Genomic DNA, 26,568 nt, shown 5'->3' on the forward strand with positions numbered 1-26,568 from the left:
GTAGAGTAGGTAGATTTTGCCTATAAGCTGATACATAGGTTGAATGATGAACTATAGAAAACTATAGAATTTGATCCTAAGCTATTTCATATCAGATCACACAGTGAATTATGCAAACGCTGCTCAAATTCTTATTTCCAGGAAGTGCATCACGTAGCTTTTGTAGAGCTCTGGACATGTGCAATGCACCTTCGTGTCCAGTCCTCATGAAGGACCCTTAAATGCTGCAGGTGTGGAAATGCAGGTAATTAAAGATGCACTAGCTATTAAGCATTAAGCAGCATTCAGTCAATAATCAATGGATGTAATGTCAATAGATTATTTCTATGCTCGTATTAGGAAACCATTTTGAATCTAACATTAGACGCTGTTTATGGCCTGTGTCAGACAATGGAATATAATCTTTTTGGCCATAATTTTTTTTTCTTCAGAACTAAACGTTTCCCAAAATATGATTGATTTAAATCACTGATAAACAAAGATATTTATTTATTTATTTATTCATTAATTCATTTATTTATTTATTTATTTAATGACAATCATTAGAATTTTCCTGTAAGAGTTTCTATTGTAGATACTTCAGGATTGCTATCTAGTCACATGTCACATGTTATCGTGGTGAATATTAGGTAGACCCTTATGTTCTCCACTCAGGTAACTACTAAACACAGAGACTTTAAATGCTTAATTGCTGAATTCAGTCTCATGCAGGCAGTTAAACGAATAATCCAGTAAATTCAATAAACAGATAGGCAGTGTCTAAACTAATTGTAAAGGCTGCACACTGAATTAGAACTGAGTAGTTATGGATTTGGTAATTACGATTTACACTGAGTGTCATTTACTGGGCATTTAAGATGAATTTTACAGAATCTGATAGAGAACAAGATTTACAACTTCTTCAGATTTTATTTAAATTAAATGTGTATTCTTAATTTGGGAAAATCTAATTAATATTTTCTTTTATCCTTCTGCAATTGCCATTAGACAAAGGCATTTTAATGGTTTACCGTGGATGTTAGGGAAACTGTGTCTGGTGTAATTAACAGGTCAATGTGTAAGAAACATCAATATACAAACATTAATCATTCTATACTCATAAAACCTAAACATGGAAGGCTATGTGGTGAAAAAAGTAGGATAAGAAAGTTATAGAAGTAGGTGTACTTTAGGACAAGTAAAATCCTTTAACAAACTACTTGAGTAAGATTGTAAAAATACTGTCGATAGGCTGTTGCATTTTGCCATTATGATTACTTCGTTTTTAGTATTAACAACCTAAATTCTTCGAAACAGCTGGCTAAAATTCCAGTTCAGAAAATTTTTTTATTACAGAAAATGAAATACAGTACACTGAGGTACAGTAACCGCATTTTGATGCGTGTCCACACAAAGCTTTTAAATGGAAACAAAAGTATTTTTGGAAAGTGCCACCACATCCTGTGGGCACCATTATTAAAACATTATTGCTGCTTTAAAAGGAATTGTTGCATTGGGAAGAAAAAGTGACTTCCATATGCAGGTCTGACTAAGAATAATAAGAAAGTTTTGGCTAAAGAGGATTTTTGGGATGTTTGATGTTACAGAAGTTATACACTGATCCCTGTCTGTTAGTTGCATATTCTACTGAGCTTAAAATAAGTAGAACTATGTGAGATGTGTGCATAAACCTGATACAGGTTAAAAACCCAGCGATTAATACTAAACTGTTTATTCTCTTGGTATTTGTACACAGAGCTACTGCTTTCTTTTTTATTTAAATTGTTTAGTTAAAATCATTAAGTAGTTAAATAAAGTGTGGATTTTTTTTTGTTTTGTTTTTTTGCTTGTCCAGTAGACTTCTGATTGTAAGCATTGTTAATAGACCTATTTAATAATAATAAAAAAAAAATAATAATAATAATAATAATAATAATAATAATAATTATTATTATTATTATTAATAATAATAATAATAATAATAATAATAATAATAATAATAATAAACACAATGTTTACTTCAGTGGAGAGAGAGGTATATCTTGACATATGTTGTTGTCTGAGCTTGAGAACATCATTAGTAAACATGAAGCTTGAGAACAATTTGTTCAAAAACCAACAACAGGATGAACTTTTTTTTTTGCATTCAAGACTAATCTGACATGGTGCGTACATACGAACATAGGTTCACACCCCCCCCACCGCACCCATTAATGTGACGTCATATATACCATACCCCGTAAATGGACTTTCCAAACACGTAACAGGTTATTTTTTTGCGCATTTTTGTCTTCCGGAATGGTCTTCCCCATGTTCTTTTCCATTAGAGGGGTATCTTCGGTTGTCATTAATTCAAATACGCAGAATATTCTTGGGAAATAGCAGGTTAACAAATACCTATTAAAGATTATTAAAGCTACAAGACATTATCATCACATTTTGAAATTCAGCAGCATCCAACACCATTTGCATTATAACATATACTTACAACAGTGGGTTAATAAAGTGTGTACAAAAATGAACACAGATACAGCATTTTGTTTAGTCACACTTTTGAATTCATCAAAATGTCACCCCTTAATGTGCTAGAACTCATTTCGCACATATAAGCTGGTTTTATGTGAATGCAGATTTGTTAGATTGAAATTTATCTGAAATTGAAGTTTTTTAAGGAAGTAGGATATTTGATGGTGCACCTTGTAAAAATCTGATGAAGATAGATGCTTATTTTGTACACACCTACACAAAATATTAAAGCACACACACACATTAACACACACTCACACACACACACACACACACACACACATTCTCACACGCACACAAACAGACTGTTAAGGGAAACTACTTGTAGATGTTGCGTGAACCTATAAAGGGGGTGACCCACCATCAAAAATCATTCAACCAGTACTTTTTCAACTAGAGGTTTTTCTACAGACAACGGTAAGTCCTCAGTCAATGACTCTATTCGTTATAGCATCCATACTATTTGTTAATTGGTTTACATATTTTGCTTTCCATATACAATTCATATTTCCTGACAGCAGATCTGTATGGATCAGGTAAAAGGACTGACAGGGCTGTCCTGAAACCTTAATCTGACACCACCATGAAAGGTTTTTGTAATGGGTGCTTGTAAATGTTGCACCAACATTTTCTATGAAGGCCTCTAGTTTGAAGGTCTATTACTAAAAACATAAATTAAATGCAGGTTAATTTCTTGAGAAATATAATTATATCAATTAGAAAATCAGTTTTTTTATAAATAAAAAAAACAACAACTAAGGATTGTTAATTAATCAACACTATAGTATTTGAGCTAATAAATAAAAATGATCTTGGAGACAAGGTTAAGATAGCTTGACTAAAGTAAATGAAATGTTTTATGAAAACATTCATGTATGGCTTTTACATTATAGAATTGTTGTGGACCTGGTATTAGTTGTTGTTATAAATCTCTACTAAAATTGAGAGGTTGAGATACTGTTCATTTCCTCAATTACAGTCAAATATATACAGTTTTTTTATGCACTTACTAGTGAACTCAGTCTATGGTTTTCCTTCCTGTTGAAGGACCCATCTGTTCCTGCAAAGCAGTCAAATCATAACGAGACAAACTGAGTGGGAAAGACAGACAGACAAAGGCAGTGAGAGGTAACGTTAACACACTTCTTGCAGTTCTAACAGAGTAATGGTAGAGAAGAGTATAATATTTCCATCGCCATGAATAGTAGATTTAAAATTAGTTTTCTTTAGTGCTGGAAGATCACTTGACATGACAAGGTAAGTTACAAATTCTGAAAATGATGAAACATCACCTGAAAGTTTATATGATGTAGGTATGGAACAGTTTGTCTACGAATTCTGAACACAAAAACCATAGAGAAACATAAATGGAGGTAGTAAACAATGATATAGCCATTTAAGATGGACAACATTTGCTATATTCATACAGTTATGTGGGACTTGTGAAAGGATTTATTAGGTACATTGTACCCACAATATGTATTAGTCTCTAGTACAGTTCAGTATAAACATGTGTAGCTGTGTCACGGGAAGTGTTGTGGTAAAAAAAAACCAGATCATCAGTCTTGCCTTTGCATAGAACCATACTTGGGCTATGTATCCATGGGCTATTTGAGAGTAAAAATGAACTGCTTAAGTTGCATACATGTGCACATTCAAATGACTAAAGCACAAAATGAGCATCTCAAAAGATGAGCTTTATAGGTGGAGATTTATACAGTTATACAGATGTACAGAATAATGGCTGGTCATGCAGTGGAAAAAAATAGTTAAGAGCTAAAAAGAAAATCCAGTCTGGGGCTAGCTGTGCCGTGCCGCACAGCTTCGAGAGAAATTTGTCAACTTCATTAACCACACGTTTACCAAGAATGGGAACCCACATCACACTGATGATCTACAAATACAAGTCAATACAAATATAAGTTTGGGACTAGTAAATGCAGAGTTATATTCCAAATGACTCACTGATATCAAATTCAGTCTGTATCAGTATTTGCTACATCCACCCTAGTATGCAGGTGAAGGGGGATAAAAATAGATGGAAAAATAAATACAGTAAACTAGACTGTTGAGTCAAAATGAACTTCTAGTGGGCTGGAAAACACTACAGGAAAGATGTAGTATGAGGTCATCAATAGACCAATAGAGCAATATATATGTAATATTAGACTTCTGTTGAGAGATAGGATGAGAGTAATAGTGAAATTACGTAATAATGAAGCTTATTTTCCAATTTGGTTGCTTTATAGTCACGGAATGCAGGCATAACATAAAAGTGCATTATCAGTCTTAAGGACACTATTAATACACTGGCTTATTCAAAACGAAACATTTGCACACTAATCACTGACAAGAACATTGTAAAAACCGTCATACAGATATCAGAATTATCATCCAAATCACCAGAAGTTGCACATTGGCAGTCAACTTACAGCCTTACAGCCAGCTAGACAAAAAGATTGCACACTGACAGTCAACTTACAGGACTTACAGCCAACTAGACCAAAAGGATTTCAGTGTAATCTTGCCTGACTTATATCAAGTCTTCAATGACTTGAAGATTCTATCATTCAGAGTAAGAATAGCACTCATATATGCCCCAGTTCTCATGTTTAGCTGTAGCTCTCTTTGTTCTTCCTACAACTATGTAATACTTATTTGTGGTCATTTGGTGGAAACTTTTGGAGGTTTGGAGGCTTATACTTTGCCTCATGGCTGTGCAAAGTGCAATGTCTTTTGTACATGCAATACATATGTAACTGAGCTTTGCTGGTGTGGATAAACTTAATTCCTGAGCCAGAAATTTCCTGAGTATTGATGTCTGCTGAGGCTGGCAAAGTATATGATTCCATTCATATTTCCATGTGTTATTTGCTTTCCTTAGGTGTGCTTGCTGAAAGTTTGTTTTTAGATGTTTTAAAGCTCAGAATATTTTAAACCTTATGTCTCTAGGTTCAGAAGGGGTTACGTAATGAATGGACTGAGAAAGAGGTGTATTAAGCCTGAGAACTGCATAGTACATTTCACTTACTCTAACAATGGAAGAGCAGTAAATGAACTTGACGCTAGCTTTACATGAATTTGATGAAGTGCGAATCCAAAGTACAATTCATATTAGTGTCATTAGGCATGCATGTAAAATCTAAATAATTGGGTGCTAAGTATTTAATTTAGATGGTTGTGATAAAAAGCAATTATATCATTGTCGGAATATACAGTAGTTCAGTCTAAAATGTGACATATGCTGGGTTAAAGTCACAATATACAGTATCAATCTTATACTGGTTACTTATTAAAGCTTTGACTACTCATCAGAAGTTTTGAGTTCAAATCCCAGCACCACCAAGCTGCCATGGTTGCGTTTTTGAGCAAGTCCCTTAACCCACAACTGCTCAGTTGTATAATGTCTCACTTGTAAGTCACTTTGAAAAAAAAAAATCACCCAGATGAGCAAATATAAATGACTGGATTCTTGAGCACAATCTGCTCATTTCATTCACGGTCTTGCTGAATGTCCGGCCATAGCATAGTCCTAGCTCTCATATAAAGTTTCACTTTCCTATATCTGTTTCGAACATGTCAACTGTTTCGAGGATCATGCAGGTGCTTTGTGGCAACCCTGAAATACTAAACATTCATGTTGCTCTTAGCAAGCAGTGGTTTCTGCCTTGCCGCATAGTTATGGATGACATTTTTCATATTGTCTTTGTAGTTGTGGAGTAAGGAAAACTGGTTAGCCAAGGTGACCAAATCCATTTTGCTCATATGTGAGTAACTTTAGGTTCTACTACTGTAAATTTTCAGAGGAATGATGTCAAAAGATGGGAAATTACATTATATACCTTTGTATCTGGTACTAAAAGTCAAAACAATTTTTGTCAGAAACACCATCTATCATAGTTACTGAATAGTTTAAGGTTAGCATAAAGATAGCATAAGCATAAGGATGAATCATAGTATTTTTTGTTTTTCTTAAATGTAATTTTTTTTTTTTACCTTTTATACCACAGTGCTCAAATTCTCTAATATGATTAGTCAGAAGGTGTGAGAAGCTCTGACTGTGTTAGTTATAATTCAAATCACAGGTTTATATTAATGCACTGTTTCTGTTATCATTTCTACAGTAACAACTCATTCACAGGGACTTAAAGGGCATCCACACTACATAATATAAGACTTCAACAGATTTTAAAAAGTGCTTGTTATTTAACAAAGTAAAGCATCTAATTGTTGATATAGTGAAGCATTTTGTAAAGAGATTTTATTTAACATTTACACAAGGAGTCCCCAGTTTCATCACTTTGTAACAGTCAATAAGTTTTCCGGGACAGAAGACCTTTTTTGCGCTTTTTGGTTTCTTGGTAACATGGCAAGATGTGTGTGTGTGTGTGTGTGTGTTTATGTGTGTTTTTGTCTTATTAATTTCAAGATAGAGAAAAAAAAGAGAGGCTAGTGAGGGCACTACTATTAATAAGTGATAACAGGAATTAACTTGTCTCGCAGACATTTCACAACATGAGACATACCTGTAAATTGTTAAAAAGCATGACTTGTAATTCTTGGCAAATTGCTGTTGTATGAAAGGAGTAACACTTTATGATGTGCTATAATAGGAAAACTTCAGCTTCAGGGAGGTAACAGTGCTCTGTTGTTGATTATTTTCCTATAACAGCATGTCCCAAAGTGTTTTATTCCTTACATAAATAAAAAAAAAATGTTAGGCACTGTATTATAAGCAGAGTAGCATTGTACTTATTACTATCTACCAATTTGATTTGAGATAATCTCTTAAAAAAATATTTTTGTAATTTTGTGTACTTTTTGTAGTGTGAGCAGCACTGTTACATTTTCTTTATATTTACAAGTACAATATGTGTGACATATATAAAAGATATAAAAAAAAAATTTTTGTGCACCCGTTCACCCCAAATTACTTCCTCTGATTATTCTCAGATTCTGGCAAATTTTGACTTTTCAGAAAAACCCCCAAAGTAAAAAAAAAAAAAAATTTGTGGTTACATGCCTTAAATGTCATCTTTCACCAGAGAAAGCAGACACAAACTCAGTTCGGGCCTAAACATGAACACTAAACCACAAAGGCACAAATCCAAAGGTGAAAGTACTTTTCATGCTCTTTTCTGAATATGTAAAAAAAAAAAAAAAAAAAAAAAGAAGAAGTTCAAACATACAGGTATTTGAGTGCTACAGCTGTTACACAATGGAAATTAACCTTCTAAAGAACTGAGGAATATAAAGAAATTGCAGTTTAAACTGCAGAGGTGTCATCATTTTTTGTATTATACTGTTTATGAATTATATTAATATTTGTGTAGTTTTCATACTTTAAAATAGATTTCCTGGTTTAGAGTAAGATTTTTACCGAATTATTTATTTATTTTTTTTACTGAAAAAAAAAATGCGGTACATTAAAATGAATTTAAATAATTTGGTACAATAAAAACACAGTTGTTGCAAGTGAATAGAGTTGCTTTAGATTCTTTTTTCCTTAACATGGGGGGCCCTACACAGGCGGAAGTGTGTGTGTGTGTGTTGTGTGTGTGTGTGTGTGTGTATGTGTGTGTTTTGTTTCCATCTGCAAGCTTTCCTGTGGTCCACAGGTTGCTTCCCACGTCTTCAGTTCAATGCACACCTGTGCAACACCACAACAGCAGAGAACACACGGATATGCATGCTTTGGTTTTTGTTTAGTTTAGTTTTTTTTTTTTTTTTGACACACAATATGTCTGGAAAGAGTTCGGTATAGACAACCAAGGAAACATCAGCAGACCACTCGATGTGTCTAATCCAATCTTTGGTTGATGTTTAAGATTCAGTAAAGCTTATGGCAATGTTGTCATCTGTGTTTTTTTTTTGTTTTTTTTTATATGCACCCCCCTTCGCCCCCCCCAAAAAAAACACTAAAAAAAAACACAGAGTGATTCACTAACAGATTTCATGTTGATCTTGTCAGTTGTATGCTGTATCTCTCAGAAATAGTCATTTGATTTTTTTATGGTTCATTATTTTTAACAGGAACATGTGTACACAATGTACACAAATACTCTAGCACATAGGTTTTCATATTTTATATTTCAAGGGCTCTTCAGTGGTTTATCACATTATGTTGTTGTTTTTCATTTTGCACTAGATGCTCAATAATATTAATTATTAGCTAAATAACTATCACATATTTGTATATATTCATATATACATATTAACAATATATGTAATTATTTGAAATTATTGCAAAGCTCAATAAAATATTATATTGTTAAAGTAACATGTAATATATATAGTCACATTTAGTCAGAACAGTATGAAAACACCAGTACAATCATTCATGTAGGTTTCCATATTCTATATGCCTATAGCACTTTAGCAATTAGTAACAAAATTGTAAAATCTTATTAAAAATTAAAATAACAAAAAGAACCACTGCTACTTCTTAATATTAAGTTTTAAAATGTTACTTCCATGTCACGAATAACATAAGCCCAGATATATCAAATGTATTTGATATAAAGGTATTGCATTTAGACAAGCATGTTTTGGTCAACAGAAGTTTTAATTTATAATAAAAAAAACCTAAAATCCCCAAAATCTATCAGTAACTACATAATTTTCTTATTAGTTTACCTGAAGTAACTGAATAATTCATGTTAGTTTCTAAATATCATATAAATATGCATTAATGTATATGTTTTAAGATGAATACCCTTAGCTGTTCTTACAGATTTGAAGTCTACCACTAATAAATGGTTATAAATAATAACTAACAATGTATATAAACTCTAGCTATGCTTCATAATGGTGCTGGGACAAGTGGAGGACAAGACAGCGGCAGTAGTACAAAAGACCAGAAGCAACTTCATCGGCTGGTAGAAGAGCCTCCTGGGTTTTCCAGATCACAGATAAAGTACACAGCAGGCAATTCGTCTTCAAGAGCCACTCAGTGCATCATCACAAAGGTAATACGATTGAAGTTAGTACCATTCATATACTTAAGCTGCAGCTCAAAACACTTTGCCATGAAAAATAGAAGAAAAAAAAAGTGACAACAGGAAGAGCAATTAAACTCCGGTATTACAAGAATAAAGGGCATTTAGTGTGAAGAACAAAAGTAAAAGCAAAAGTAAAATAAAGGTGTAGGAAAAGTAAAGTGTTAATATGTAAAAAAAAAAAAAACAGTTTTATTATTTATGTTAGATTAAAAAAAAACCTCAAAAGGCTTTTTAAACTGTGGTCTGAATCTGAATATTGAATTATACTAAGTTTCAGATATTTGAAACATAAAAACAAAGGCTGCTTCCTCACTGTTTTTTTGTTTTAGCTCAGTAAGAAAACATTTGATAATCTTTGAACTACATTTGTAACATATTCTGTTAAACATTCAGAGATGTGTGAAAGTACTAAGTTATTAAGAGCCCCAAAACAAAAAACTGATAACAGTATGTAATATATATCCTAAATATACCACATCGCTGTTGAATGCTCGATTCTGATTGGACAAAGCTGTTCCTTTATGTTTTCCACCATGGGAAAGTCTTCAGGACAGAAAACTTTGCAGTTTCTCATTAACATGACAAGCTACAAGCTTTTGACTTATTAACTTCAAGAGAGATAGAAAAAAGAAAGAGGCTGGTGAGGGAACAACTGTTTATAGCTTCTATGGTATAAGTGATATCAGGAACTAACTTATTTCATGGATGTTCCACAACATTAACTGTAACTATAAGCAAATAAAAAGTATGATGTGTCAATCCTTAATACATAAAAATGGTAATCTCTGGCAAATTGCTGTGGTGTAACAGGAATAGAACACTAGGATGTGCTGTTTGTAGAAAATAATCAACTTCAGGCATCACACCACACCATTGTTGAGTATGCACCGTTGTGTATCATTCCTTACATATATTACCTGCAGAACTTCACACCGCTTGTTTGCTGTGTCCAGGGCCCCAGTGAAAAAAACAACAAGCAACATCAGCAGTCCATCCTGCAGAGACCATCAGTTCTCCGCAAGGGCAACCAGACTCTGACACACGGTACACTCATCAACACAAAACATTTTATATTTTACTTCCATAAACGACTGTTTTAATAAAATAGAGTCTCTAATAGAAAGCCTAACCATTCCGCAGCCTTGTCCAGCCAGTCTGGTGTGGGTGACAGTTCCACTGAACTCGTATTCAAGGAAGAAATGGACAATAAACTGCCAGTCCACTTGCCATCTTATGACACAGACTATCCCACCAGAGTGAATGCTTCTGGACCAAGTCCTGCTCAGAGCACAACAGAGCACCATACAGAGTAAGTACAGAGGCTAGCTGATTCTAACGCTAATTCAAAGACTGGACTGCTGCTTTCCTGCTTGCTACATTGCTAACATAGTGAAGAAGGTTACTATGTTCTAGCGAGCAGTAAAGCAAACTTGCAAAGTTTTTATCTTACCTTTGTAAGCTGTTACAGGGGATTTTGCTTTTCAAACATGTTTTCGAAATCATTTACATCAAGATGTTTATGCTTCAAAAGAAAATGAATTCCTGTTTGGCTTTTAGCCCAGAAGTCAGAATTAAAAATACTAAACCTGTTAAGTGATTAACCTAGTAATTGTAATGGGAGATCTACCTTTAGTATCTAGTTAGGTCAGGACCTTACTTCAATACCAGACTATGAAAGCAGCATCAAAGTCAATATACAGTGTCAACAATTTGGTTGTAAATGAAAATATACTGTATACTATATGGTCAACAGTTTGATGACACCTGACCATCTCAACCAGATATGCTTGTTGAACGTCCCTTTCCAAAACCATCGGCATTAATCTGGAGTTGGTCCCTTCTTTGCTGTTATAACAGCCTCTACTCTTCTGAAAAGGCTTTCCATTAGATTTTGGAACGTGGCTGTGGGGATTTGTGTTCATTCAGCCACAAGAGCATTAGTGAGGTTGGGCACTGATGCTGGACAAGTCGGCGTTCCAATTCATCCAGTGTTCAGTGGTGCTGAGGTCAGGGCTCTGTGCAGGTCAATTAATTCTTCCACACCAGCATTGGCAAACCATATCTTTATGGACGTCGCTTTGTGCAAAGTGGCACTGTCATGCTGCATACTGTCAACAGGTTTGGGCCTCTTAGTTCCACTGAAGGAAAATCACAATGCTACAGCGTACAAAGACATTCTAGACAATTTTGATCTTCCAACTATGTGGCAACAGTTTTCGGAAGACCCATATATGAGTGTGATGGTCAGGCGTCCACACACTTTTGGCCGAATAATGTAGTGTACCAAATCAACATACAATATACAATGTTCCCAACTATGATAGAAAGATTTGCCATAATTATTTTTCTCTTCCCTCTTCTCTCTCTGCCCTTTTGTTTCCTTTCCTTTGTTAGGGTCCAAGCAGTTGGTACTTGGATACGTTCTCATTCTGTAACTTCTTATTCTTCTTAATTCTTCTTCTAGATTGTGCAGGTCAAACCGTAGGTCACAGACATGAAAATTGGTGGACAAATACAGTAGTACAGTAGTACAAGCAAGACGAGTCTGATTTTTTTCCTTTTCTGATTTACTCTATTTTTTTGAAGCCAAACAAAGTTAAAATTTTGACCATTCACCCCCTGCTGATTTCGATTTTGAATAGTACGGCATGCATAATATGTACAGCTGGTTTTTAATACTCTGAGAAACAGGTTTTTACCAATCATTTCTAAGACTGGGACAATAAAATTATACATAGCCAGGTAAAATTTGGTGTATTCTGCTTTGCTGTATTCACCGTATTTTTTTTTATTATTATTTGACCACTACGATAACTGCTTCTCAGCAGCCTCTTGTACAACTGAGATTAGACCTAAATATCTTTATCAGTCTGTAGATGTGGTTTAATGATGACTTGATAGCCGGGAAAAAAATCAGCACTTCAAAAGCTTATCATTGGCCCGATTATCATCAAAACTAAAGCTTACATGAACTGAGCACTACCAATGGTTTCATTCTGTAAAACAAATATACAGTATCTCTTGAAAATAAGACATGCAGTCAAAATTCTTTCATAACCTCATTGCAGTTTGTACTATTTAACTCCTCCAGGTTAATGTATACTTATTTGCATACTATGTGAAACTGTTTTTAGTACTGCTACTACAGATTTTGTCCAGTCTTTAGTAGATTCATATGATCAAAGTTATCAAATGGATTTGCCTGTGATGCTACAACAAATCCAAGATGCAAAACAGGAAGTGAGGGAATACAATAGATGACAAATTAAAGGGAAAAATTGGTTGCTCTGTTATGCTACAGGAAGCATGTTGCTAGCAAGGTTTGGGTCCACTTATCCACACTGCAAATCGATACAAAGTTCTGACTGATCACCTTCATCTTATGATGAAACATTTCCATTCAACGGGAGTAGCCTTTTCCAGGATGACAATGAGTATAAAAATGATGTAAATCATATGCTCTGGCCTTCACACTCACCAGATGCCAACCCAGACATACACCTATAGGAGGCTTTGGATGTGTTAGCCAGGACTCGACCCTCAACTAAACACCAACCGAGGGAATATCCTCTGGAAGAATTGTGTTCGTCTCTCCAGTTCTAGACACTTGAAGAATCAGTGCCAATGTGCACTGAAGGTTTTTTTTTTTTACTTTAATTTGGCACCTGTCTGTATGTCAGTAACACTTGGGTGTACAGATGCCAAACTTGGTGTGGTACTTTGACTGGACTATGACATTTCACCACCAATGAGTGCTACAATATTAATATCCCTAAAACTGCTCAGAACCTTTCAACCAATTGCCATACTGACAATCATGCACTTGACAATCATACTGTTCTGTTCCTTTAATTCTTTTTTATGCCAAGTGAAATGTCAAACATATGAAAACCCATATTTTTTGTTTGTTTTCAGTATTCCTCCTAGAATTTCCATCAAACAATACCTCTGAAACATTTGTTATATTCAGGATCATTCTCCAGTACCACAGCAACTAAACAATTAGACCCCAGTGGTTGCTGCTTGCATCAATATTTTATCTTTTTTTTCCTCCTCTAAATTATTTACTTTCTTTTTGAAGTCCTCCACAGATAGTCTCTGAAAACCTTTTATTTAACAAAGGTGTGTGCACCTGGCCAGGCTGCAAGGAAGCGTTTAAGGAATATAATCACTTCCTGAAGTAAGTCATGACATTTAGCATTCATTTTGTGATGTACCTGATGCTGCCAATTTCTTAAATTATTTCCTCCTTGTTATTTACTGTATACTATAAAGACACCTCTATTCTGAGCATGGCCCTGGGGATAAAACCATTGAACAATGGAGAATGCAGAAAAATATGGTCGAACGCATGGAGAGTCAGGTACGCACACAACACATTCATGAAGCATATTGATTTAGAGCTTTATCACTGATGACGCTGATAACCTGTGTACTTATTGCAGTTGGTTGTGGAGAGGCAAAGGCTACAGTCCATGTACCTGCATCTGTTTGATGTAAGTGCTTTTGCTGAAGTAACAATGACATAATGCAGCATACTTTTAAAATGGTTGAGTAGTCTTCATACATTGTCTACAGTCCCCAAACAGTAATTGACCAACATGTCAGTTGACCAACATGTCAGCATGTCAACATATCATTCTACTCCAGGCTAACCCAAGACTGAAGCAGTCCAGTACTCCTTCAGGAAGCCTGCAGTCCTGTCAGAGTTTGAGCATTCTACATGCACAAAACACAACCTCATCTGACGTGCTACCTCCAGGATACTGGCAGATCCCTACAACGCCATTCATACCGGGTTAGAGCACACACACACACACACACACACACAAATTACAAAAACAATAAAAGCAAAAAAGTACAGAGCCTCTGAGGTGACATGGTGGTTATTTTTTAAATAAGGCATGGCCAGGAATTAATATACTGAGGTCAGGGATTTTGTAACTTGAGCCCAAGTTGACACAGGCTAATTGCATGTTGCAATGCCACTGACACCAGTATGTCTCTATGCACCATTCAAAGAATGAAGTAAAGAATAATATTATCAATCTCAGTGTTTAGTTTTCTGTGGCTGCAGTAATCTAATTCATTTGATTTCTCTGTGTCTAACTCATTTTAAAAATTACGATATATTACAGCAGTGGTGGCTCTGTGTTACTGATCAGATGGTTGGGGGTTCCTTGAGCAAGGTCCTTAACCCTATCAGCTCCAGGGCTGCTGTATCATGGCTGACCCTGTGTTCCGACTCCAACTTCCTAACACGCATGGATATGCGAAGAAAAAGAATATATATGTGACAAATAAAAGGATTTCTTAATTAATACCCACAAGAAGCTTAATGCATGACCTCAATATATTAATTCATGACCATACCTTATTAAAAAATAATCACCATGTCACCTCAGCCGCATTGTACAACATCCCTTTGCCAAGAACTGTTCCAATGGAGCAGTTAAGTAAAACTAATACCATTATACCAACTAATGACTAATATTAGTCATCAAAAGGCTCACATTTCACTAAAAGCATTAGTGTTGTTAGGGCATACCATTCGTGTCAATATCAGTATCAGTGATGTTATGCAGAGGTTTTTTCAATATGGGCAATATGACATGACAACAATTAACACTGTATGTAAAGCATGAACATATGATACAATTTGATATTTTATCCGCCTTGTGCCCCATGATCCTGGGATAGGCTCCAGACCCACCACAACCGGTGGATAGTCAAGTATCAGCTGAGTAAAAAATATTTAGGTGACTCAGACTTTTGGATTCTTTGTCATTGGGGTTTACATCTGTGATTATGTCAAACATTTATTGTGCTATTAAGTACATTAGTATGCAGTATGATTGTCTTTGAGTTGATTTAATTGTGTGTTAAATATGTCGCAATCATTCTGCAGGAATTGTCCCAAGTATTGAGTGCTACAAATACACAAACATGAGGCCACCATTTACTTATGCCTCCATGATAAGATGGGTGGGTGAGCACTGTTAATGTTTTTTCTACTGACAAAGACATACCTCTTGATTTTTTCTAATGTTAATCAATCACATTTACTTTGTATCTTGCTATTTAGGCGATTCTTGAATCTCCCGAAAAACAGCTAACACTGAATGAAATCTATCACTGGTTCACACGCAAGTTCTTCTACTTCCGTCATAACACAGCCACCTGGAAGGTAAAAGACACCTTGTACTTTTTTGTTGTGTGACTCAGTGGCCACAAGCAGAAGTGTCAAACCACAGATATCACAGCTATCTAACCAAACATTTGTAAACATGAGAACTGCTGACAAAAACACACGTGATAATTCATTAAACATTTTTTTTTGTAGCATGTCTAGTTGTTTGGTTCAGTGCACTAACGGAGTGTCCTGTATAGAAACCTGTTAAAGTAGACAGATTACCATATATCTCACTATTTTGTTTTGTAATTGTTTTTTAATCCCACACATGTAGAATGCAGTCCGGCACAACCTAAGCCTCCATAAGTGCTTTGTACGTGTTGATGGAGGGAAAGGCTCTGTTTGGACAGTGGATGAGGCAGAATTTCTGAGAAGGAGAGGGCAGAAGTTACACAGGTGCACTATCCCAAAACGGTTAAGTCCACTGAACATTCAGGACATAAGTGATAAATGCAAAATGTAGCTCTTCTTTATATAACATTAGTTACTGTATCTGGGTGGCTGTAAGTGATGCATACAAATTGCATTATCATGTTTTTATAGTTCAGTCCTGTACATGAACTAATGCAAATGTTTAGAGTCTTTTAATCTATTAACGACCAATTTTCCTCTTATATTCTCCAGGGACCAAGACATGAGCTGGGTGGCACACTATTCCATGTTTTATTCTTGAAATTACATTCTTCAGTGTGAAGTCACTTCTTGAGACATTCTGTGCAATGTCAACAATACCTCAAAGTGTCTCTTTCAGTGGATCTACGAGTAATTTCTGATTTTCATTAGGCTTCATTCTCTTTGACCTGCCAATATGGCAAGCTTTCATGGAGTTAGATTTATTTCATTAAAATTTTGAATTTAAATGCAAAAAAAATCTGAATTTATGGGTTCTGGGTTCTGTATTCACCTGCTTTTACCTGCAAGTTATTTTGAAAGGGATTCTAAAAATGTGAATAACTAATTTTAAACTTTCAAAAGTTCAGTTGCACACTCTTAAGCATGAAATTCAGTTTCAGATTTTGCAAACCAAGAAATTCAAGTTCAGTACAAAATTCAATTTCAGATGTTTGCATTTTGTATGCCATTTCTGATGGGATGATTTTCACTCAATAGCTTTTTAGCTGCAGAAAGACAGATGCTCTACATAGGCAGATGCCTAGAATACTAAGGTACACAAATTCTTGTGATATTTCATTGTATTTAACTGGTCTTGACTGTCCTATTTTACAAAATAAAAATATGACTTTGAGAGTAACATGAGTCTTTCTGCGTGTTATTTTTCAATGTAAAATTTGCAGTCCCAGAATGAGCAAGAAATAATCTTTAAAAAGCGTAAAAGGGACGCAGTTGTGTTGTTCTTAATGTTCAGCTGATCTGCTTTACGATTGGCTGAGATGATTTTTGCGCGGCGCCGCTCAGCCAATCAGAGGATTGTTTTTCTCGTTCGTATCAACATTTGGCTTCAGCCAAATGGCGAACGGAAGGACAAATTATAAACAAGTACGCGGAACTGGAAAACACGAGGCCTTGTTACATATTTAAGTAAGAGAATTTTACGCTTTCTTGCAGACGTAAACAGCAGTAGCGTCAGTGCAGGGAAGCAAACACTGTTTATAGTTAGCATACAAGCGAGCTAGGCCTCTAAACTCTAGGTATCTGGACAGAGGAGAAGTGCTATGCAAACGGGTTAGCTAGCTATCTAGCTAGTTGGCTAACCTAGCTAATCAGTAAGATCACACATATCAGGGGAAAATCAGATCAGTAAGTTACCAAGCAATAATTTTAAACACACTAACAAGTGTTTGCTGCTAACTATAACATGAATACAGCGTCGGACAGCAGTAATAAGCCGTCCGAATGTAACAGAAAGAGGAGCGCGAGCCCGCGGCAGCAGGAGGACTCCCCGCTGTCCAAACAGCTCAAAGTGGACGAGGAGGAAGCTGCAGAGAGCGATTCGCGTGAACGCGCCGAGAACGACGCGCTTCCATTAAAGCACAAAAATGGCGCATGTGAGAGTAGCAATGCTCCTGAGCTCTCTGAAAACAGAGTGCAAAATGCAAACGGGACAGAAAACGCCAGTGGGACTGAACGGAAGGATGGAGATGGAGAGTCGTCTGAAGGCCAGAAGGCGCGCTCAGATTGCGCAACGATAGACGCAGCTGAAGCTCTCGCGAGCCTCACCGGTGCCGGGGACCAGCGTGCTGAAACGCCTTGTTCATCCAAACAAGCCCTCGGTGAAAACACGGTCAGTAAACAGAGCCGTGCAGAGCTGGAGCTGAGCACGCGCGCGGAGGACAGCTGCTCGGTATCCGCGCTGAGAGGTGTCGGTGGAGAGGCGCGGGTGCGCGCGCGCCGCGCAGATGAGGAAGAGGAGGAGGAGGAGGAGGAGGATGACTCCCTCCCCGGGTCCTCCTTGACAGCCAGCTCGTCTGATGACGACGACGATGATGATGATGATGATCAGGAGCGCGAGGAGTGCGCCATCGTATCGGTGCAGATGGCCCCCGAGCTGCGGCGCTCCGTCGCGCTCCTGGCGCACGTGCAGATGCGGCTGGACGCACTGGAGAAGAAGGGCGCGCGCCTGCACCGGCGCCTCGAGCTCAGGCTGGGCCGTCAGCGGCGTCCTCACCTCGAGCAGCGCGCCGCCATCGCGCAGAGCATCCCGGGCTTCTGGCTCACCGCCGTATCCTTTCTCCAGAGCGCACCACCAGGGCTCTCCCACTTCCCCACATTGTTCTGCTACTGTCAGTCATGTAGGTTCGGTGTGAGCAGTATTCCCCTTTGTAGCTTTAGTCTCTTCTCATGCAGGGATCATGAGGGTCCATACAGTATGTATGGAATGTATGTATGAAAAAGAATGGAGCTGGCCAGAAAAAAGTATATATGTTCCAACCCATCACACTCAGGCTCCAAATTCATTGCCTTCAGAAATCATCCTTACATTCTGCACCAGTGCATCATTCCTAATGTATATAACACTTAATACTTAACACTTAACACTTAAGCCAGACGTGTCCAGTCTTATCTACAAAGGGCCGTTATGGCTGCAGGTTTCCAACCAAGCAGGAGCTATACCTGATTTCATCTGTCTAATCAGTTGATCTTGGATTTTAAATAACTATCAGGTGTTTGGTTGGAATGAAATCCTGCAGTCATAGTAGCCCTTTGCAGATAAGATTAGACAGCTCTGCTTTAAGAAATCTTTAAGAAAAAGTCTGGAATGGGGAAAAATTAAAACATAGGGAATTTTTTTTTTCTGAGGAAAAGGCCCTGTTAACATGTTTTTTAGATTATATCTTAAATTATGTACTATGTACAACACACTGCACCTCTATGAGAGCCTTATGCTCCACTTTTATGTTCTCTTGGCTTTCTAATGTTGGGTGATGACAAGACACGCTATAACACTACAGCTGGCTGAAACTGTAAATTTTACAACTCAACACAACAGTAATGTACTAGTTTATCACATATGCACACCAAAATGCAATTCCTAACACAAGAAAGCAGAAGTTAGACTTGGCCAATAACATTTTTGTTCTACGCCATACTTTTTACTGATCTGAACCCACGTTTTAAAATGATGTGCATATCTTGTTTACTTAACCAAGAGTATTTCAGCTTCTCAACCACCCACACTTGTCAGCACAGATCGATGAAAATGATGAAGATGCTCTCAGCTACATGATCAATTTGGAGGTGAAGTACCCAGTAATGTTTATCTGTGTCTAATGACCTTTCAACAAACATGATTAGATCTACCCTGTTACTGAAATACGAATTTCATCAACACCTCTTTCCCATACTGTGTTTTGCACAGATCGAGACTTTCAAAAACAACAAACTTGGCTACCGGATTTGCTTTCATTTCCGTCGGAACCCCTTCTTTCAGAACAAAGTCATAGTAAAAGAGCTCCATCTTGGATTGGGAGGTAAGATCGCTGAACTGTGGGCCATTTGTAAGTGATGGTTTTAGTCTTGCATATCTTTATGTAGTGATCATCATTGTACTGCTTTCTCCTCAGGATCTCCAGTTTCTTTCTCAAACCCAATTGTTTGGCATCATGGACAGTCCTTGACAAGAAATGGAGAACCAAGGCGGAATTCACGCGGCGTTTACGAGAGTTTCTTCCACTGGTTCGATGACCATAGTAGTCCTGGGATGGATGAAATAGCACAGGTACAGTATAACTGGGTGGTGTACAGAGGTGGACAAATCAGTCATTGGGGCACCCAGATCTGATAGTGTTTTATTTATATTTGCCTGGTGAACCAGTGACCTCAGTAGGCAACAACCACAGAAAGAAAAAACCTACTATATTGCAACAATGTGCTACAAGGTTGACCTACAATATATGCACAGACAGTGATATAAGTGCATGTATGCAGTTTGATTGGGATTTAGGTTTTGGTTGGTTGATTAGGTAGGTTAAGGTTCAATAATGAAGACCATATTGTGCATTCTGATGTAGATCCTGAAGGATGACCTGTACAAAGACCCTCTTAGGTACTACCTGACACCATTGTGGGAGCCACGGGAAAATGGCAGGTAATAAAATCCACGATTCTAAATTTTGCATGGCGCTTCAGGATTTTATCATGCAATCTTTTGCTTTGTGGTTTTTTTGTTGTTGTTTTTTGCAATTGTATATGCCTTGTATTAATGTGACTTTATGAAGAAGTTGAGGACAGTAGGACAGCTCACTCTTCACGTTTAAACCCACTGTCTGAATATTTTTGCTAGCACATCCAAACCACCCCAGAACAGTAATGGAGATGAGTGTGTGATCATCTCGGATTCAGATGATGACCAGGAACTGGTCAGCCACGATCGACAACAAGAACAGGAAGATCAGGATGATGAGGACAATGAAGATGAAGGTCGAGTCACAGGTAATGAACTAACACAATATAACAGGCAAGAATGTACAATATGTACTCTGACTGTGCCTTTTAGTATATAAGATGTATAAACTAAATGGTAGAATATGCTTCAAAGTAAGGAACTGCTATATGTTTTTACAGTTTTTGCCTTTTAATCACTAACCTTGAAAGACAGGCATAAAGTAATCTACATTATTCTATTCATTACACACTTGTTTCAGGTGCTGGTGACAGTGACCAAGAAGGAGTGGAATCTTCCAGTGAGGAGAGGCAAGAAGAGGAAGTAGATATAGAGGAAGTGGATGAGGTCTGTCACTCAGCTAGCAGTGAGGTCAGAGAGCTGGGCCAGGAAGAGGAAGAAGGAGATATTGAGGTTAATGAGGATGAGGAGGAAGAGGAAAACTAGCAACAGTATGCAGATAAAGATTAGAGTTATTCTTCAAGCAAATTATGGACTCATTAGGGCATTGTTATTGCAAGTAGCTGTGTCATGTCTGATAAGTACAGTATCTTGTCAGCTTTTAAAGAAACAGCAAAAATTGCTGGCTGTAATGCAAGATGACGTCATTAATATTTCGCTACAAAATACAGGATGTAGATAAAAAACTGGAAGGTTTAATATGAGATATGTTACATGGCAGTATAATTCATGTGTACAGGCTTTGTGTTCCCATTCCTAATCCAGACTAACTTTTTTATTTTCACATTTTTATTCCAAGCAACAGTAGAGGTTTTAACAGTGGTTACTGTTAAAATGCGTAATTGTTTTTTTTAACTGCATGGACTATTTTCAGCTAGACAGACAACTACTATAACTCAGTGACGGCGCCCAGTTAAAACGTTCCTGTTGGCCCACAGCATTGTTTCTGTTTGTTTGTTTTTTTTATGATGTGCTTCTGCAGCAGAGCCAGAAGTCTGGCTTGCTATTTAAAAAAAAGAAAAAGAAAAAAAAGAGAACAGAATCAGTTTTCTGCTATGCATAAGGATTTATATGACCAATACCACATAATCAAAACCCTTTAACCAGATTTGTTGGTTGTGAGTTTGATATTTTTTAAAACTTTGTGGTAATCATTCTTAAAGGGTGTGTTCTAAATAAATTTGAACTAGATGTACTTAGTTCTGAACCAAAACTGGACCACTCAGGGATGTTTATTACAGTGGATTTGTTTCTTTGATGTGTTTTTATTGGGTATAATAAGATTTATTACTTTGGTCTGAGTTGTTAATAGTTTAAATTTTTAGGTAAATTCCTTAAAATAATTATAGATTGATATCTTTTTTTTTTTTTTGTAAGAATAAGCAGATAGAAACACTTCTGCCACAAGGAACTACTTTTTCTGTGCATGGTAGGAAACTTAATCACTAGTTTGTACTATATGGCAGCTCTGTTTATAATAATGGCACTCAAATAGATGGCAGCACACTGTTGATACACATGCATGAACATGCTAGAAGCAGTCAAAAGCTGTAATGAATAATCATATCCATTTTTTTTGCCATGGAAATAAGGAACTCATTAGACCAGGTGGTGTGATCTAGCTTTATCGGTAGACTATTTTGTGTTATGATACATTCATAAAACATTAATTTTACATTTGTATGAGTGTGTATATGTAGGGCATTTGTAATTTTTTTCTGTATTGTCATAGGCAGCGCTGACTTTCTGCTGTAACCCTCATCATGTTTTTATTATTATTATTTATTGGAATTTGTAATTAATCTACTGCCACTTGAAATTATCATGCCTTATCCACACATACAACTTAATTTTTGGTTGGCAAAGTCCTAGAATACTAAGTTTATGCATCCAAGATGTTTATTGTAAGTGTAATTTCTAACCCTCAATGAAGGGTTTATAATTTGTTAGTTTTGTAATTTAAAAGTGTATTCGACCTAAAGCACCAGAAGAGAAATATTTTTGTGTGGTAAAGTTTATAGCTTAAAAGTTTCACAAATATTGTATGATTTGTCTTTAAATAAATGTTCCTTTTTAAATAAAGGTTTTATGTGTTTATTTTGTGTAGTAAATATACACACAAAAGCTTGTTGCTCAGCAGAACAACTATTAGTTGCTATTATTTCTTGCTCAGCAAAAAAGAAAGTTTAATATATTATTTTGAGAAAAGACAGTGTTGGCAGTTTTCCCTCACAATGGTTTCTACTGTAATTTGGGTAGATGATTTTTGACATTTCTTCAACAACATTACTTCATAGTTCTTATCAAGCTACAGCTTCATAAGAAGCTTCCAGAAAAAAAAAATGATTGCATGCTGTGGTATAGAAAAACTCCCTGGAAATACTCTATAACAATCATTTTGAATGAATTAACTGGTATAACTTTGAATTGTTAACATATTTTCCTTTTTTTTTATACTGTTCTGAAAAGCTTAGTAAACCTACTATTCATTTTAGCAAGTTGTGATCCTGAGGTATCCACTCATCTAATGAACTTAACTCAAACTTAAAAAAGTGTGAAACTGTGTCTTTAACTGGGCCGCTGGAGGAAATGGAGAGAGCACATAAACAACAGCACATTACAAGCGGCAGTGAAAGGGAGTCCCACACTCAAAAATCTTTTTTTTTGCTGAACCGTACTTTTCCTTGTAGCTGGACTGGTACCCTTAAGAGTACACCACTTGGCTTTTCCCTACATATATTGTCTTTAAAGGTAATTACAGTCCAATGATGTTCTTTAAATCTAAATCCCAGAGACAAGAATACCCTCCAACCATCTTCTATCCTGCTTATCCTACACAGGGTCATGGGCAAGCATGGAGCCTATGTCAGGGAACTTGGGGCACAAGGTGGGGGACACCCTGGACAGACACACACATGTTCAAACACTACAGACAATTTGGAAATGCCAATCAGTCTACAATGCATGTCTTTGGACTAGAGGAGGAAACCTGAGTACCCAGAGGAAACTCCCATAGCATGGAGGACACAGGGCAGAGGTGTGAGGCACCCGTGCTAACCACAAAGCCACGAAGCCACCATGCCCCCTGTGATGAGGCTAAGTACATTTTTTAACCTTTTTTTTTTACCCAGAATGCCCCAAGTGCTGTCTTTTTCAGCCTTGAATTTGTTCTTTGTTTCCGTTAGGGGGCAGTATAGCCAAAATGATATTCTGGAATATGCATGGAGTCACTTTCTGGCTGTGAACTGAAGGTCTGAGTGCGTTTAGACAAATAAAGCAGAACAGTTAAATGTCCTAACATTGTAAAGCTTGTACAATTTTTTCCTCTCAGGAATCCCTTTAGATCTGGTAGATGTTTGCTTGTTTCACCTAAGCACAACTACTTCAACATAAACACTTTACATGTCCACAACGCCTCACCTGTATCCAACTGCAGCCTCTACAACAGTGGTTCTCAAAGAGGCGCCCAGTGATCCATAAAGCATAACCTGTTTGGTTACTTGAATTGAATGGGTTTATTCCAAACTTCAATCCCTCAAAAACAAGCCTATAAAGAATGTGGAATTGGGCCTAATTTGTTCTGTCTGTGAAAAAAAAATCAGCAATAGAAAGCTCTGTTTCCCTAACAAATAGATGCATTATTGCACACATGTAACTAATGAACCTAATAGTGCAATAGATGGATTTTGTTTAGAAGGGGCCCATGGGATTTATTTTGCAGTTAAAGGTGTCATCTGGCTGCAAAAAGTATTGAGAACCCCTGCTCTAGAACATTGAGAGATGTGGGCATGTGAAATGAAGTGACTCACACAAATGACTTTATTCAGCCACTGAATTAGCTTGTAATACAAAATATTGCACATATTGTAGTTTGACCTTGTGCATATATACCACTGCAAAAAATATAATAATAATAATAATAATAATAATAGTCTATAAACAAAATCTTTCACTTTCTGTGCACAAATACAAATTAAACCCTTTCTTCTTCTTCTTCTTCTTCTTCTTCTTCTTCTTCTTCTTTTTCTTTTTTTTTTTTTTTTACAGATTTCCAAAGCATACAGTTATTGTAAACTTGTTACTTCAATAATAAGAATAATAACAACCTACAAATCCAGTATTGAAACAATTGAGCTCATGAAATTGCTACTAAATACACAATCTCGACACTACGACTTTACAAACAGCCTTGAGCCAGGCATTTCTGGGCAGGCCTCAACAGAGGAGCATCAATGTGCAATGGAACATTTAACTACACTTGATTCCTTTCTTAATGCAATACTATAAATATTCCACCAGCAAAGACCTGCCCAGATTTTTAAAAACGGTGCAGTCAGGCCTGCAGTTGAGAATCAGGCCTTCCTGTTATTATAGGACATGGGCATTAAGCACACAAGATTATGGGCCACGCTTGTCTCCTGCTGTCACCACTAGCAAATGTGCAATCCTTCTGAGTAGCTAACTTGTGATGTCATTCTCCAACATGTGGACTAAATCTGTTTGTGCTGTTGATGGTCCATGCTTTTTCATTCACAGTATGTTTATATTTGTCCTTTGTTTAAAGTAGGGGATTAAATCTGGCTTTTAATTAATTCTCTTGTAAACATAAACCCTACTTTATATTTATAAATGCATAGTTACACCATCTGTAGTGAAATTTGTTTACTCATGGAGTACACATTAATCATAAAGGTTATTAATGTTATTAATTGTAATAAAAAGATGATGGCTGAAATGTTGTTTCAGTGGAGGACAGTGCTTAATTAACTATAACTATATAACTATACTTAGGTATTCTTTTAGGGGATTCGTATTTGAGGATCATTAGAAATTAATGCTTGTTTGATCATACTGTATATAGGGACCAAAAGTGATTAAAAAACACATGGGTAGACAGAAGGGAAACAAAGAATAAAATATGATGGCAAGAGTAGGGGTGAAAGAACAGTAGCAAAAGAGCAAGTGAGATTAATGGTGAAACTTATTAGCTGGGCCTCCCTGTATGTAAATGTATTGTTGAACAGATAATTGATCCTGATCACAAATGAAAAGTATACACAGCTACTTTGGTGCTTCCTTTCTGCTCCCTCCATGCAGCCCATGGCTGTTTTTTTTCCTGTACTATTCAGTGAGTGTACAAGAACAGGAAGGACTTTAAAAAACAGAGAATATGCACATGCTCAATGCTTCAGTGTTAATTGTTAACACATAATCATTTGAGCATACTGTTCTGTCTGTCATTCAAAAGCAGTAACCTGTCTATAAACAAAGAAAGAAAGAGAGAGAGAGAGACAGAGAGAGAGAGAGAATGAGAGAGTGAGAGAGAGTGTGTGTATGAGAGAGAAATAGAGACAGAGATGGAGAGAGAGAGAGAATGAGAGAGAGTGTGTTTGTGTGTGTGTGTGTGAGATAGAGAGAGAGAGAGAGAGAGAGAGAGAGAGAGAGAGAAAGTGTGTGTGTGTTGGTTATTGTAGGGCTTAGGTGCAGCCATAGCATTAATTAGATGAATTAAATAATTATGTCACTGGAAGGTCCTTACAAAGGTAGTAAAACAAGCATATGTGTGTGTTCCATTTCCACTGGGTCTCCTGAAGAAAGAAACCATCACACAGCTGAAGAGACAAAATAGACTCTTTAATTCATGCTAAACAGAGCAGCACACACACATACACACATACACCTCAGTGGAACTTTTAGCAGCCCAAAGTCACCCAGCAGTGCATCCATCTTTAATAAGACGGGGCATTATCACACTGCTCCATTCTGGCCCCCTCTAGGCTAACGCTAAAGTGCTGAAAGATTTATCCCCATAGACAGATGTGCAGGACGCTCCCACACACCAAGTGTTTTCACATTCACATGAACCCTTCACTTTTGTTCTGAGTTTTCTAAGTGCTGCTTACTGGTTATTGTTGGTCAGAAATGACGGAGGCTGAAGGACCATGATAAAGGAATGTGGTTACACTGTGTGTTTGAAGTTACTGCTTTAAGGTGAGCCAGGACACACAAGCACACGCTCTTACATGCATGAAGACACACACATTCTTGTGCAGATCTATACAATGCCT

At 36.7% G+C, this 26,568-nt stretch overlaps 2 protein-coding genes across 4 annotated transcripts; both read left to right on the forward strand.

Annotated features, from left to right (window-relative positions):
• Positions 1–2,786: 2,786 nt before the first annotated feature.
• On the forward strand, positions 2,787–16,944 carry foxp3a (forkhead box P3a). 3 transcript variants are annotated; one of them, XM_026919580.3, is made up of 13 exons: positions 2,787–2,922; positions 3,553–3,633; positions 9,301–9,473; positions 10,460–10,550; positions 10,647–10,815; positions 13,588–13,686; positions 13,782–13,869; positions 13,952–14,002; positions 14,157–14,304; positions 15,415–15,491; positions 15,592–15,693; positions 15,974–16,113; positions 16,324–16,944. In XM_026919580.3, the coding sequence occupies exons 3-13, from the start codon at positions 9,303–9,305 to the stop codon at positions 16,370–16,372; spliced, it is 1,185 nt and encodes a 394-aa protein (XP_026775381.1). In that variant the 5' UTR covers positions 2,787–2,922; positions 3,553–3,633; positions 9,301–9,302; the 3' UTR covers positions 16,373–16,944. The 3 variants fall into 3 exon arrangements, with proteins under 3 accessions (XP_026775381.1, XP_026775391.1, XP_026775373.3); XM_026919590.3 differs by having other exon boundaries at positions 15,974–16,095; XM_026919572.3 differs by lacking the exons at positions 2,787–2,922; positions 3,553–3,633 and adding an exon at positions 3,634–3,762 and having other exon boundaries at positions 15,974–16,944.
• A 190-nt stretch (positions 16,945–17,134) lies between these two features.
• Positions 17,135–22,582, forward strand: tspy (testis specific protein Y-linked). The gene is made up of 7 exons (XM_026919551.3): positions 17,135–18,379; positions 19,318–19,395; positions 19,517–19,628; positions 19,722–19,876; positions 20,169–20,245; positions 20,441–20,589; positions 20,802–22,582. The coding sequence occupies exons 1-7, from the start codon at positions 17,516–17,518 to the stop codon at positions 20,984–20,986; spliced, it is 1,620 nt and encodes a 539-aa protein (XP_026775352.3). The 5' UTR covers positions 17,135–17,515; the 3' UTR covers positions 20,987–22,582.
• The last annotated feature ends 3,986 nt before the right edge of the window (positions 22,583–26,568 follow it).

This window comes from Pangasianodon hypophthalmus, chromosome 8, assembly GCF_027358585.1.
Source record: "Pangasianodon hypophthalmus isolate fPanHyp1 chromosome 8, fPanHyp1.pri, whole genome shotgun sequence".
Taxonomy (NCBI): domain Eukaryota; kingdom Metazoa; phylum Chordata; class Actinopteri; order Siluriformes; family Pangasiidae; genus Pangasianodon; species Pangasianodon hypophthalmus.